Consider the following 15,059-nt stretch of genomic DNA (forward strand, 5'->3'; position numbering starts at 1 on the left):
CTGCATGATTTCTGTTCTCATCCTGAAGCAAAGTTCTTAACCTGAGGTAATATTTCTGGGTTAGCGGAGTCTGTAACCTGAAGCGTATATAAGCTGAAGCGTATGTAACCCGAGGTACCACTGTAGTGAGTGAGGCCTTGTTCAGTGAATAGTGATCCTACCGTTTAAATAGTTTAAATAGGGCATTTAAATAGTAATTTAAACGCCCTGCTCTTACCCTCAACTATCTCACCTTTCACTCTTTGGAAACCAAGTTGTGGTTTCACCAGCACACATGCTGCGTATTGTTTTGGGAAGTGTGAATTTGCTAGACTTGGCTTTAAAAGTGAACTGGATTGACCTCCCAGAGGTGTAGCATGAAGGGGGCTGGGGGAGCTGTCACCCCAGATACAGGTTTTTTTTTTGGGGGGGTGCAGGGTGTCATGAGCTGTTGTGTCCTTCGCAGCTGCCCTCCAGGTGGAGGATGCCTGAGATGGACACAATAGCTCACGACGCCCTGGGAGTGCCGCTCAAAGCGACTCTGGGCTCACAGGGCACTGTGACTATGCCCCTCAAAGCCAGCTGGCCAGTGGGTCAAGGTTACTCCAGCAGCATGCCCCACCCCCATGGTGTGCCCTGTGTGCCCTGGCACACACACACTCACCATGGGCACTGGCAGCGAACACTCTGTCACTGCCTTTCCCCCCATCCCTACTTGAGATTGAGTACGCGGGTGGCACTGTGGGTTAAACCACAGAGCCTAGGACTTGCCAATCAGAAGGTCGCGGTTTGGATCCCTGCGACGGAGTGAGCTCCCGTTGCTCGGTCCCTGCTCCTGCCAACCTAGCAGTTTGAAAGCACGTCAAAGTGCAAGTAGATAAATAGGTACCACTCTGGCGGGAAGGTAAACAGTGTTTCCGTGCGCTGCTCTGGTTCGCCAGAAGTGGCTTAGTCATGCTGGCCACATGACCCGGAAGCTGTATGCCGGCTCCCTCGGCCAGTAAAGCGAGATGAGCACCGCAATCCCAGAGTCGGCCATGACTGAACCTAATGGTCAGGGGTCGCTTTACCTTTACTCTAGGGGTGCCCAAACATTTTTCAAAGAGGGCCAGATTTGATGAAGTGAACATGCGTGAGGGTCGACCAAAGTTGCTGAGCTTTTAAAAGGATTTTACCCCAGGACATATACTGCCACAGGGGCCAAATTCAATTCGCTGGTGGGCATGCCTGGAGTACAGGGAAATTGACAGCTCCTGCTGTCCCCTGGAAAGCAGAGAGTGAGGGCTGTCTGGGGGCAGACTAAAGTTGGCAAGGCAGCAACTCATGTGCCCAAAAGGTTCAGCCTCCATGGGATGTTTTTTTACTGGAGCTGATGGGAACATGCAAAATAGTTTTATATTAAGCCTATTTGTCTTCCTTGCTCAGTATTACAAAAGAATTTCAGAAATAGACTGGAAAGAGAAGTTGCTGAATTGCAACTTATTACCAAACTTAAAACCATGGAGAGATCTGGTCTGAATACTTGCTTTTCCCTGTAAGACCAATTGCAGTCGTTAACAGTCGTCAACAGGTTTACCACACCTATCAGCCAATCACCCATTCCCACCACCCTTCTGAGTAATACCCCTCCCCACCCTCTCACTATATACAGTGGTACCTCGGGTTAAGAACTTAATTAGTTCTGGAGGTCCGTTCCTAACCTGAAACTGCTCTTAACCTGAAGCACCACTTTAGCTAATGGGGCCTCCTGCTGCTGCCGCGCGATTTCTGTTCTCATCCTGAAGCAAAGTTCTTAACCTGAGGTACTATTTCTGGGTTAGTGGAGTCTGCAACCTGAAGTGTCTGTAACTCGAGGTACCACTGTATAAGGGTCTGGTGACATCTGTTTCAGTGTATCTGAAGAAGTGTGCATGCACACGAAAGCTCATACGAATAACTAACTTTGTTGGTCTCTAAGGTGCTACTGGAAGGAATTTTTTAATTTTGTTTCGACTACGGCAGACCAACACAGCTACCTACCTGTAATTTGCTCAGTCTTGTTGACTGTAACTGGAAGCAGTCTCTGGCAATCTTCTAAATGACAGATGCACTGGATTGCAGAGAGATGGCTCTGGCAATCTTTTAAATGAGAGATGCACTGGATTGAGCCTGTGGCGGTCTGCATACCCATAATGACACTTCCCTATACATTTGAGCCCAATGCCCTTCCCTAGATTTCCTTGAGTAGCCAACCCTTGCTCTTTTCCAACAAGGGCTCTGATGCTTTTAAGTACTGTGTGATAAGCCAAAATTCAGCAAGTTGAGGTTTCTGCAGCATGCAGCAACAAGGGCAGCTGACATGCAACCACAGGTGCCAGGTTGCCCCCAAGGTTGAAGGGGCCCAGTGTGCACATGTGATGTCACACACATGTCCAAACATTGCACAGGCTGGTGCACCCTTCTGCTAGGCTTCGCCAGTCCCTGCAACATCAGGAGATGCTGTGCAGGCTGGTCCAATCTCACTCTGGCGCAGCCTTCTGCTAGCTGCAAGAAGGCCCAACAGGGCCTGGCAGGCCATGGAATATTGAGGGGGGCCAGCCCTCTCCTTGAAAATTGGGGGGGGGGGCTCGGCCCCCTCCTTCCCAGATGGTGCCCCTGCATGCAACATTTCTGCTTGTTGCAGAGGAGCCCCAGCAGCAGGGGATAAATGAACTGAACTGAAGACCTTAAAATGCACTAGATGCATAATTCTAATAATCTATGGACTCTGACTTTCATCATCTCTCACCATTTAATGGGATCTGACACCTGAAGGACCCCATTCTTGTTCCCCATTCTTCTGGCAGAAACTATTGATTAATTCCTATGTCCATGTGAATACAATAATAGTATGCAGCTCATAAGCATAGTTTCTAATAGATCAAGCCAGTGGCCTATCTAATTCAACCTCCAGTTCTCACAGTGGCCAGCAAGGTGCCCCACCGTAAGCAGGATCTGAGAGCAAAAGCAACTTTCCCCACGGCAAATAGTAATCATCATAGCTAGTAGCCATTGACAGCTGTTTGCTCCAGGAAATGGTCTAATTCTCATTTAGGCTGCTTTCAGAGTGTGGCTCTTTTTGTGCAGGTATCAATCAAATTTCAGCAAATTCAGTTTGTGACATTATAGTTGTTTGGGGGGCCTTGCACAACAAGTTTGCTGCCCCCGAAAGGTTAAACCAAAGTGATGGGGGAAATGCACTTGAAAATATGTGGGTAGGGATGCATGGATCTGTCAGGTTTGATTCTGTCATTGTTTCATCTTTAAATTCAGTTGGCCACATTTCTCCAGCACTTTGCGATTTTTATAAAGGCCTCATGAAAATTGGTCAGTATTTTAGTGCAGATTTCTCCTAATAAACATGTTTGTGTGCAGTTTTGACTGATGTACAATTTTTTGCAATTTCCCCTAATAAAATAATTTTTTGTATGCTTTTAAAAAAACAAAAACCTTTTTATGCACACTTCCCCCTAATTTATACATTTTTGTAAACATTGTTTGGTTGGAGCGCCGCATTGTAAAATTAAGATAATTGAGAATTTCCATTCTCATCTTCTTTTGGAAACTGCAAATTGGGTGGATTCACTTTTAAATGAACTGAATCAAATTTATCCCCACTCCTTAGTGTGGGGTAATACACTGCTACCTAATCTCCCCACAAACAAATCTGGATGAGTGTTCAATAAACAGGATGTTTGGGAGCAGCACCTATGTGGTTGTCAGAATCCACAAAAGATTAACCAAGGTTTGGTTCCCTTAGATGTATTGAAATTTCTTGAGTTGGTATATTATGTATTAGCTTATTGACCTTTCTCTTTGCCGAATGATGCAGATAGCTCAGTCAGTAGAACAGGAGACATTTAACACAGGGTCATGGGTTCAAGCCCCAAATGGGGCAAAAGGATTCCTGCATTACTGGGGTTGGACTAGATGACCAACGAAGAAGAGTCCACTCAGTGAAATTCATGACTGAGTGGGGATTTGAACTCTGGTCTCCCAAGCCCTAGTTCAACACTCCTGCCACTGTATCATACGGGAGATAGTGGGCTTTGAACCCAGGACCTCATGCACGAAAAGCAGCGGCTTATGCACCGAGCTGTGAGCCACAGAGTTTCCCATTTTGGTCTTATCGGTCCAAGTATCCAGCAATGCAATTCTTTGCAAGGACTGAAAGAAGCGTCCGCTCTCCGTGTGATTGACTTCCAAGCCATCACCTTTTAGGAGAGGGTTGCAAGTAACTGAGAAGGGTGGGAAACATCCCAAAACATCTTTTTATGGGGTCTGAGGATTTATAGAGGCAGCTGTCCCCTTCTCCATAGCCCTTTTTCTTAACTACCAATATCCTACCTGGCTCAGTTCAGAATTTTGCATATAAAGCTCTAAACAACTTGGAACCAAGTCACCCTGTATATCCCTGCCTGTCAACTGTTTTCCTCTCATGGACCACTTCTGAGAGCATCACATGGCGCACCAGAGACGCACACTTAGCATGCACACTTGGCATGCACTAGAGCCTGAGTTTTAGTGTTGCAGCTCCAGCCCTCTAAATCACGTTACCAACCTAAATTTGGCAAGCACCATGTGTCTTAGTATTTAGGCCACTACTGAAAACATTTTTATTTTAAAAGGATCTCTGTAAAATATGATCCAGTTTTTAAATGGAATATAAATTGTACAATTGCAGAGACAGTCTTTTATTTGACAGTTTTATTGCTTTTAGTTGACTGGGCCTGTAACCTTTCAGTTTTTTCTTATTGTATCCTGTTTTTATGACCTTTGGCTGTGAAGCAGATTATGAATTTGTAAACAATAAACAGAATAAACCATGCTCCATGTACTGTCATGGAGGCTTCTGAATGGGGCCAATTTCTACTGGCTCTCTGTATATCCACTAGGAATGAGAGGGATAAATTCAAATTTGTTTGCATTTTCATGAGAAACTACCTAATATGCACTTCTCCATCCAACATGCAAACCGAAACTCAGTTATCTTTAGAAATTCACACTTCTCTGAATTCTGTGATGCAATTCTCCAACCAAACAGCATGTGCCAAAAAGAATATATTAAGGAAAGTGTGCATGAAAAGTGTAGTGAAAAACTTACAAAACGTGCCTTTTAACGGGGGAAACTGCTAGCATAAAAGTATGTCAAAACGGTATACAAGAGAGAGTTTATTAGGAGAAATTCACGTTAGAATTCTGGTGTCCTTTTTAATTAAAACACAAAAACAAAACCAGAAATTACTACAGAAATACGGAGGACCAGATTTAAGATGGGAAGAATGCGAAACTAACAGACACCAAAACGGACAGATTTGTCTTGTTTCTGATCGGCACCCTCTTGCCCATTGAGAGAAAAGGCTGGAAGTTCTGGGCACTCGCCCCCTTCTCCTAAGCTCCTCCTGGGAAGATTCCCTTCTCCTTTATTTTTCTAACTTTAAGCCAGACTTGGACCAAGCAGTCCTTCGGGCAGAGGGCTACCCTCTGTGGAACAGGTCATATGGTCATTCTACGCCCCCATCCCACCCTGCTTTACAGTTATCCGGCTGATAACTAAGGGAAAGGGATGTAGTTCAACGGCGCACAGAAGTGGAGCTGCTCATGTCCCCAGCCTGAAACAAAACACTGAGCTAAGTCAACCTATGTTTCAACTCGGTATGAAGAAGCTTCCTACGTTCCCCAAATCTCTCCCTAAATAATTATTTCCCCAGTTTTACGCAAACCAGCAAAGTTAAGGCAGCAACCCAAGAACCTGTTGGTTTATGAAGTTGCGGCAGCAGATCTTCCCACCTGTCTCCCCCTCAGCACCGCCAAAGAGAGCCACTTACTCGCTCCTGCTGTCACAACGCTCCAGGTCAGAAGGAGGACCGCCAGACACCGTCCCGTCTCCATAGCGCCTGGTCTCCTTGCTTCTTCTCCTCTTCGCTCACTCCTCTTTAGCCCGTGTCTAGGAGCAGGGGTGATGGAGGGCCGCTGTCCGCAGGGCTGTGGTACTTGGTGACCGGACACGGGAGAAGCAGGCGGCTCAGCTCTGACCTTCTCCAATCCAGCCTTGGTCCTGGTTTCCAGGGGGGTCGGCAGAGGCAGCAGGGAAACGGGTTGGAATCGAGATGCCTTTGTCACAGAGACTCTCGCTGCGCCTCCTCGGAGCTCCCACTGCTTGAATGTTTGGAACTGGCTCGGCTCAGCCTTGATGACCAAGCGAGGCAGGAAATCGACTCCCTTTGGAGGGAGGCTTGCCAAGAACTCGTCTCTGCCAAAACAGCAAATAGGAAATGCTGCTGGCTCTCTCTCCCACCCACTCCCCCGCCTCCCTCTCTTTCTCTCTTTGAAGTTCTTCAAACGATGCGGGGGGTGGGGGGCGAAACACAGCAGCTGATCGCTCACTGACAGAGGGAGACCCTCGGATGTGGTCTCTCTCTCTCCCCCCCCTTCCTACAGAGAAGCAACCCAGAATCTTCACCTTTTGGACTGCCTGGGGATCAAGAGTTGACCTGGTTGTGGGGGGTGTGGGGGCCACATTCACACCAGACATTCACAGCTCTTGGTCATTGCTTGCCCTAAGGAGCAGTGGGAGCTGCAGTTTGTTAAGGGTGCTGAGAATTGCAAGGAGACCCCCCTCTGTTGTTGTTGTTTAGTCGTTTAGTCGCGTCCGCCTCTTTGTGACCCCGTGGACCAGAGCACGCCAGGCACACCTGTCTTCCACTGCCTCCCGCAGTTTGGTCAAACTCATTTTAGTAGCTTCGAGAACACTATCCAACCATCTCATCCTCTGTCGTCCCCTTCTCCTTGTGCCCTCCATCTTTCCCAACATCAGGGTCTTTTCCAGGGAGTCTTCTCTTCTCTTGAGGTGGCCAAAGTCTTGGAGCCTCAGCTTCAGGATCTGTCCTTCCAGGGAGCACTCAGGGCTGATTTCCTTCAGAATGGAGAGTCTTCTTGCAGTCCATGGGACAAATCCCAGAGTTCTCTGGAAAGAGAAATTGAGTGTTTAAACCACTCCCAGAAGCCCTTGGGGGAAGCTGTGGCTGTTAACGTGGTATCACAGCACTTTAAATGTGTGGTGTGAATATGGCCCAAGCCTTGTTTGCAAGGTATCTGGAGCAAGGAATTAATTTAGGGCGAGAAGTCAGAAACAAGGAGACAGAAGCAGGCACATTGTTTCTCTGACCAGTGGGGTCTGACCCATTTGTGCAAACAGGGCACTGCCCTACCATCCTCATTCTACCCTCAGCCTGCCCCCACCTGACTGACCTCCTACTTAAAACCAGTCCATGGGGGTGGCACTGCCCTCCTCCTTAGACTCACGGTTGCCCCTTGTACAATTCAGCAGGGAGAAGGGTTAAGCAGACCTCTCAAGTGTCAAACAGGACCAAACAGGACCAAAAAATGGAAGGGAAACTTACCCTGACCTCGTCTTCCAGAAGTTCATCTGCAGTGCCGAGGAGGAGGAGGCAGAGGCATATCCAGTCTGTGCCACATCATGAGACGCAGCGCAGGCCAGTGCGACCTTCCCCAGGCTGCTTGGGTCTGTGCTGTGTCAGGAGATGCAGTGCAGGCTAGGCTGGACTTCTGGCAAGCCTCACTGGGCCACGCTGCTTCTCCCAATAGGGTGCAGGCCCAGCGCAACCTGCTGGAAGGTCAGCGCAAGCTGTGCCGCTTTTCCCGAGGTGGTGGTGGAGGAGGACTACTGTAGAAAGGTAGGTGGAGTGGGGGAGGGTTGGTGACATGGAGGGGGCAGGGGATGGTCTCAGCTGGGGTGCCCCAAATTACCCTCCCAAAATGTTGGGGGGGGTATGGATTAGGGAGAAAGTCATTTAAAGCTGAACCTATCGAATCCACACATTCTGAAACAAAACTGAACTGCAAGGCAGCTGCCATTCAAGATCTGCACTTCCTCAAATTTTGCAATCCAGTTCTCCAGTCAGGCGATGTGTACAAGATTTCATACACTAGGGGGGAAGCGCACGTAAAAATGCACAGGTTCTTGAAAGAAAGCACTTTGAAAAAATGTGCATATCAGACAAAATTCCATGCAGAAATTCAGACTAAAATGCTGACAACTTTTAATGAGGATCTTTTCTTTTTAAAAGAAACATATAGAAAATTTCTAGAGAAATGTGGAGAACTGAATTCGAGGTTGATAAATATGAGAAAAGGAGGGAACTGATATTGGCAAGTCCATTCATCCCTAACAGGGAGGAGGATAGGCAGTGGCGTAGCGCGGGGGGTGCAGGGGGGGCCGGCCGCACCGGGCGCAACATCGGGGGGGGGGGGCGCTCGCACTCACAGCTCTCTGCCGCTACCTGGCTCACTCACTCTAGGGGGCGCAAATTACTTGCCTTGCCCCGGGTGCTGACAACCCACGCTACACCACGGAGGATAGGGACAAAATTGGAATTAGTTGGCTCCTCCTGTCATTGGCCCTGGGCTCTGCCTATCACTGGAGCTGGATCCACTGGCCTCCCCGACTTCCCCATGGACTCCTCTGTTTCTTCCTCTCTTTCTTAGGAAAAGGGACTGCATAGTGAACATCAAGGTGGACATAAAGTATTCGGAAAACTTGTGGGAATGAGGGTGATTTTTTCCCACTGGAGATTAGCTAGAAAATCGGGCTTGACCACTGGCAGCAGGGCTGATGGGAGTAGGGGTCAAGTAACACATGGAGGGACAATGCTTCTCCATCCCTGTTGTAGGGTGGACAGATGCAAAGCAGAACAGCCTTCCCAGCCTCCCCCCCCCCCCGCCCCCATTCTTATAGGAGAGTGAATTTCAGGACGTGCAGTTTTGCAAATTCCATTTTCTGTGCAACTATAAAAGTTATTAACCAACTGGGTGTACAGCAGCCAGAGCCTCTTTTGTATTGAGGCCTCTTTGTATGTTGTTTTGGTTGAATTCCTGAACCCCTCTAGTTTATTATTTGTGTCTAAGTGCTTGATGCTTCTTGACTCCTTTCCTGTCTCTGGGGCTCCACAAATATTTCAGGAGCATCTGACAGGCCTGTAAACCTGTGTGTTATTCACAATGGCCTTTTGCCTTTTGATCCTGGGCCAGCCATTGATCTCAAGGGCCCACGGCTTCTGCTGATGGCCAGGGCTGCTGGTAGGTAATTGGAAAACTCAGGGCAGAACCCAGGATACTTATTTACTTCTGGGCAAATTAAGCTGGGTGCGATGGTTGGGGTCTCACCACCACTGAGCTTTCTAGCACACGCAGCCACCTTGGGTTTCTTCTTCTGATGCTGATGTTATCCTCATCAAAATGCCATCCCATTCTGTTCCACCCCCACCTGGGATGGAGAAGAAATTTGCTTCGGTTCACAATTAAAGGCGAGTCTACCTAATTTGCACTTTCTGAAACAACACATTAACCAGAACACAGCCCCCACCCCCTTCAGATTTGCACTTGTCTGAATTTTGCAGCGCATTTCTCCAGCCAAGTAACATGTAAAAAAATTGCATGGTCATGTAGGTCCCACTTCACAAGTGTTCGCTGTGCAAAAAATGCACTCATCCAAACATGAGAAATTAGTATTAAAACTGTATCTCACCCTATTCAAGCTTCAAGACGCCCCTGACATAGAGCTTGTGCTGGAAAGAGATGCCCATTAAATTTTCAATCTCTCACTATTTTTCATTCTTTCAGGCCCTGTGATTTTTTTCTAAAGACCGCATCATTCCCATACATACCGTATTTTTCGCTCTATAACACGCACCTGACCATAACACACATGTAGTTTTTAGAGGAGGAAAACAAGGGGAAAAAATATTTTAAACGAAACAGTGGATGTATGATTATTATGGTTATGCTGCAGCCACAGACATGTGATCTGATGGTGAGTTTGGGGTAGCCCAATGCAAAAATTCTGAGGATCCATGTGGACCAATGCTTTGTAACCACGTTTTAAGTGGGGAGGGAAGAAAAAGCACTCAAGGGACAAGTAGCACGCGTGGCGTGTGTGGAGAAGGATGCTGCTAATAATGCAGGAGAGGGGTTTAAGGGGAGAAGGAACACACATGGGGTGGGTGGAGAAGGATGCTGCTAATAATGCAGAAGAGGGGTATAAGGGGAGAAGGCTCCTCTCCTCTCCCACTTTGCTCCTTTAAAACAAGCAGGCTCTGCTTCTCTCCCTCTTCCCCGGCTCGGCTCGCTGAAAAGCTTTGCTGCTATTTAGCGAGCTAAGTGGGGAGGAGAGAGGGACAGAGAGCATGGTTGCTTTAAAGCAGCCAACCAGACAGCAGCCGCTTACACCTGTGTAAGCGGCTCCTCTCTCGCTTTGCTGTTTCAAAGCGAGCCATAGAGGAGGGAAGGAAGGGGAACCATGGATCCTCTGCTCATGACTGCAGCAGATCCCCTCGCCATCCGTAGGCATTCGCTCCATAACACGCACAGACATTTCCCCTTACTTTCTAGGAGAAAAAAGTGAGTGTTATGGAGAGAAAAATACAGTGTTTGTGTGTGTGTGTGTGTGTGTATATATATATATATATATTTGCTTTCGTAGATTTTCACGGGTACAGGAATGCAGGTTTTGGTGTCCTCGGGTGTCTTCCCGTGCCTAGACACCCCAACTTTTACACGGGAAGACACCCGAGGACACCAAAACCTGCATATATATATATATATACACATGACATTTATTTAATTATTTGCAATTGTAGTTCAATATGCATTTTTATGCACATTCCCCTTTCCTGAGTCTCTAAAATACCTAGCAATGTCCCTGCCCATACATGGAAACTAGGAGCCCGTGGGCTCAAAACCTGGCCCAGGATTATAGAATCATAGAATTGTAGAGAGTGACGGGACCACGAGTGTCATCTAGTCCAGGGGTAGGTAATCTAAGGCCCATGGGCCACAAGCAGCCCATGGAGGTCGTTTAACTGGCCCACGAGCCACCCCCGAACTGAGCCGCCCGCTCGGTGAGTCCCCACACGCTGCACTAAACCAGCATGGCGCGGGGACTCACTTCTACGGTGTCAGAAATCATGTCTGCGCATGCTCAGATGCCGGAAATCACCTCTGTGCAGATGCCAGAAATCACCTCTGTGCAGACATAGATGGCGGAAGTCGTGTCTGCGCAGACGCCAGAAATTGTGGGTGCGAGTGCAATCTGGCCCATGGAAGGATCTCTGCTGGAACTGGCCCAGGCAAAGTAAACTTTGCCAACACCTGATTTAGTCCCAACCCCCTGCAAAGTAGGAATCTTCTGCACCGAGATTTGCAAGCAAATCCCTCCCCGCCCCCCTGCCCCCGCCACTACAGTATCTGGCCACAGTGATGCATGCCTTAGTTAGGTTTGGAAACTGCAGCTGGTCCATAACGTTGCAGCCAGGCTGCTGACTGGGGCTGCTTACAAGGAGGATGTGAATCACCTGCTAAAACAACTTCACTGGCTACCAGTCCATTTCCAGGCCCAATTCAAAGTGCTGGTCTTGGACCCAGACTACAGTGGTAACTCGGGTTAAGAATTTAATTCATTCTGGAGGTCCATTCTTAACCTGAAACTGTTCTTAACCTGAAGCACCACTTTAGGTAATGGGTCCTCCTGCTGCGCCGCCACTGCACAGTTTCTGTTCTCATCCTGGGGCAAAGTTCTGAACCCGAGGTACTATTTCTGGGTTAGCGGAATCTGTAACCTGAAGCATCTGTAACCTGAAGCATCTGTAACCTGAGGTACCGCTGTATATAGGCTCTGCAGATGAGCACCTTCTCTCAGGCCCATCCCATCAGCAGAAGAGGTACGGTTAGTGGTTGGTGGCCAATGGCCAGGGATTATGGGAGTTGGAGTCCAGCAACATCTGGAGTGCCATAGGTTCCTAACACCCTCTCTTATGGCATAAGCCAGGGGTCTGCAACCCGCGGCTCCGGAGCCGCATGTGGCTCTTTTACACCTTTGCCGCGGCTCCGGGGCAGATACTAGCGAGGGGAGGAGGCGCATTGTGCACCCCGACACTCCCCACTGTGGCGGGCGCTGTACTGGCTGTGACGTCACATGGGGGTGGTGCGTGCGTTAGTCACGCACCTTCCCGACGTCACCTTCCCAACCGACCGCACGCTACATTGTAAGGGGCATGTACGCTGGTCACTGCATTGAAAGGGAGCATGTACGCTGGCCACTGTTTTGAAGGGGAGTGAAGAACATACACACACAAAAAGGTAACTTGTTAATTTAACGTTTATTTCTATGAGGAGGAGTAATTCTGAGGGGTCAAACAAAGAAATAATAATAAAAAGTGACAAAAAAGTTATTTTTATAATGACGAGTTTTGCGGCTCCCAGTTTTTTTTTCCTTCGGAAACGGGTCCAAGTGGCTCTTTTTGTCTTAAAGGTTGCAGACCCCTGGCATAAGCTCATCAGATGCATGGTTCCAAACCAAACCACATTTATAGGAAACAGCATTCAGAGGTCTCTGTTGCTTCTGACCACAACCATTGTGGCCAGAAAAGCAGGGGAGGGAAAATATTTTGGAGGCGAGTAAAAACAGCCACTTAAACGCACTTGCCAGAACCAGCTCTTCACTTCTTTCCCCATCTCCCGTTGAGCTTGCTAACATCGTGCTAAGAATTTCCTGGATACCCTTGTTTTTGTTTTTCTTGGAGAGGTAAAAAACAGCCTCTCTAGGTGCTTGGAAGTTCCTGGACTCCCTTGATGGCAATCATGTTTTCAGGCACTGGTTCCTTTGAGCACCTTCTTTTTCCTCCTTGGCTCAGCCAGCTGGCAAGAGAGGGGGAAGGATATGCTGAAGAGGTCACTGAAGGGTGCAATCTGGCTGGAGGTGTTGGTGAGAGGAGCAAACCATTCCGTTTAAGCCAGTGGTTACCAATCTTTTTTTTGCCATGCCCCACCTAAGCATCTCTAAAATCCTGGCGCACACCCCACCCCGGAGCGCTACTCTCCCTGAATGCACCCAGTGTATTTTCTGTTTAGATAATCTCTCCATTGTCACCAGCTGACCGCCGTGTACATTCTGATTTTAATTTTAAAAATGTGTATGTCACAATATATATTTATATACTGTATACGAGGCCCCTAGAACCATAAGAAATGCAAATTCGCTGTTAATAACTCATTCTTGAATTGCCCCCCCTTAAAAATCAAATTGCCCCTTGTGGGAACCACGGGTTTAAGCCCTGGTGTCAGTCGTGAAATTACATTATCCCACTTCCTCCCGAACCTCAGGGCATGGCTTGCAACCACCATCTCACTTTCCTCCCTCTCCTCAGGTCAGAACACTGGGGAAATATTTATTAATTTGTTCACTGCTTAGCAGTTTTACTTACAACTAAGTGGCACAATTTTTCTTTTGTTAAAGGTATTGGCTGGGAGCCCCGGAAGACCTGCTCCCCCCCCTCCTTGCTGGCCTTTCCCACCTAGCCTGGGGGGGTGGGACCCTGACTGACTCCAGCTGCAAAAGCTGAGGCTGATGAACAGACTCTATTTTTTAGGGGGGGTTATTGCTGCTGTTGATATTATTATTGTATCTTTGTTTTAAGATCTAATGATTTATGTGGAAATCGATCAATTTGGTTGTGTTTTTTTAATGTGCTTTTTATAATTTGTTACTACTTTTGTTATGTTGCAGTTCTTTCATATTTTTAAATTAAAAGTTGATTGGCATAAACACATACACAATGCAATAAAAATGATGGGTATGGTAAATAAAAATAAATGTGAAAGTAGAAAAATAAAACACAGACACAGAGGAGGGATCAAATACCAAGAAACTACTGAAAGTACAGCGCTGCATAAAGTTGTCACATATGAGAAGAAAAAGGTGGGTCGATTCAGTTCTCATTTTTCATATTGTAAGCCACCTTGAGCATAGTTTTAACCACGGAAAGATAGCTTGTAAATAAAATGATGATGAAATAAATTAAATGCACCAAGAATTTATAACCTTCCCTCCCAACGCAAATGCCAGTTGCATGGAGTTGGACTAGATCCCTTTCGGCTCTACAATTCTATTACAGTGGTACCTCGGGTTACAGATGCTTCAGGTTACAGACTCCGCTAACCCAGAAATAGTACCTTGGGTTAAGAACTTTGCTTCAGGATGAGAACAGAAATTGCGCGACGGTGGTGTGGCGGCAGCAGGAGGCCCCATTAGCTAAAGTGGTACCTCAGGTTAAGAACTATTTCAGGTTATCCGAGACAAGGGAGAAGAGTCGATGGAAGAAGATTGGAAAATTTTTTAAAGTATATTTACAGAAATATTGCAAAATTAATGAATGTTAGAAGAATACTGGAATGAAGTTATATGGTTTTAGCAGAAGTGTTATTAAGAATTATATAAAAATTGATTGTTAATGGGCTAAAGTGGAAAATTTAAAGTTAAACTGTGTTAAGATAAATTATAGAACAAAAATTGAGAAAGAGGGAAAGGATTTGCTGAACCAGCTAACTTGAACAAGAATACAAAAAAGGAAGGCGCGAGGAAGTCGAGGAAACAAGCATATGAAAGATAAAGAAATGAAATTTGGATGTGTTTTTAAATGTTTTTGTTTTTTCTTGCTGTTTTGTTGTATTGTTTTTTCTTTCTATTTTTGATGTATTGTTGGTTAAATTTTTTACTGTTTTTTTCTTTTATTTTTTACCCTTTTTCTTTTTGTAACTATTAAACATTTAATAAAGATTATTTTTTTAAAAAAAGAACTATTTCAGGTTAAGAACGGGCCTCCAGAACGAATTAAGTTCTTAACCTGAGGTATCACTGTATTCTGGGCTTAGACTCAGAAGAGGCTCGGGTAGAGTCACTACTCCAGCTTCTTGGCAGGTGGGTTGCTCTTGCTTCCCAGAAAGGAGAAGGCCAAGGAGGTCAGCAGGGTGCAAACACAGCCAATCCAGTTTACATACTGGTGCATTTGTTCCAGGTGTCCTCCTCGCCCTTCCAGGAATCAGCAGTGATCCACCTTCTGCGGAGCTGACACGTCTACTGTGTGGTGGGGCCTCTTTTGCTCCCAACCATTTTATAATTTTACTATGAAAAAGTAAATATAACCCAAAGCACTCTATTATGAGCTGGTTTTTAAAAGCCTTATTCATAGGCACATCAGCAAAACTGA

The 15,059-nt window shown here is 46.7% G+C and overlaps 1 protein-coding gene across 2 annotated transcripts in view; it reads right to left on the reverse strand.

Annotated features, from left to right (window-relative positions):
• Positions 1-6,292, reverse strand: part of ENG (endoglin) — a 51,548-nt gene extending 45,256 nt beyond the window's left edge. The window contains exon 1 of one of the 2 annotated variants that reach the window (XM_083423065.1): positions 5,826-6,292. In XM_083423065.1, coding sequence (XP_083279191.1) covers positions 5,826-5,889 — 64 coding nt within the window. In that variant the 5' untranslated portion in view covers positions 5,890-6,292. The remainder of the gene's footprint in view (positions 1-5,825) is intronic. The other variant, XM_083423066.1, reaches the window with a different exon arrangement.
• Between the last annotated feature and the right edge of the window lie 8,767 nt (positions 6,293-15,059).

Source organism: Podarcis tiliguerta, assembly GCF_965153285.1.
Source record: "Podarcis tiliguerta genome assembly, chromosome: Z".
Taxonomy (NCBI): domain Eukaryota; kingdom Metazoa; phylum Chordata; class Lepidosauria; order Squamata; family Lacertidae; genus Podarcis; species Podarcis tiliguerta.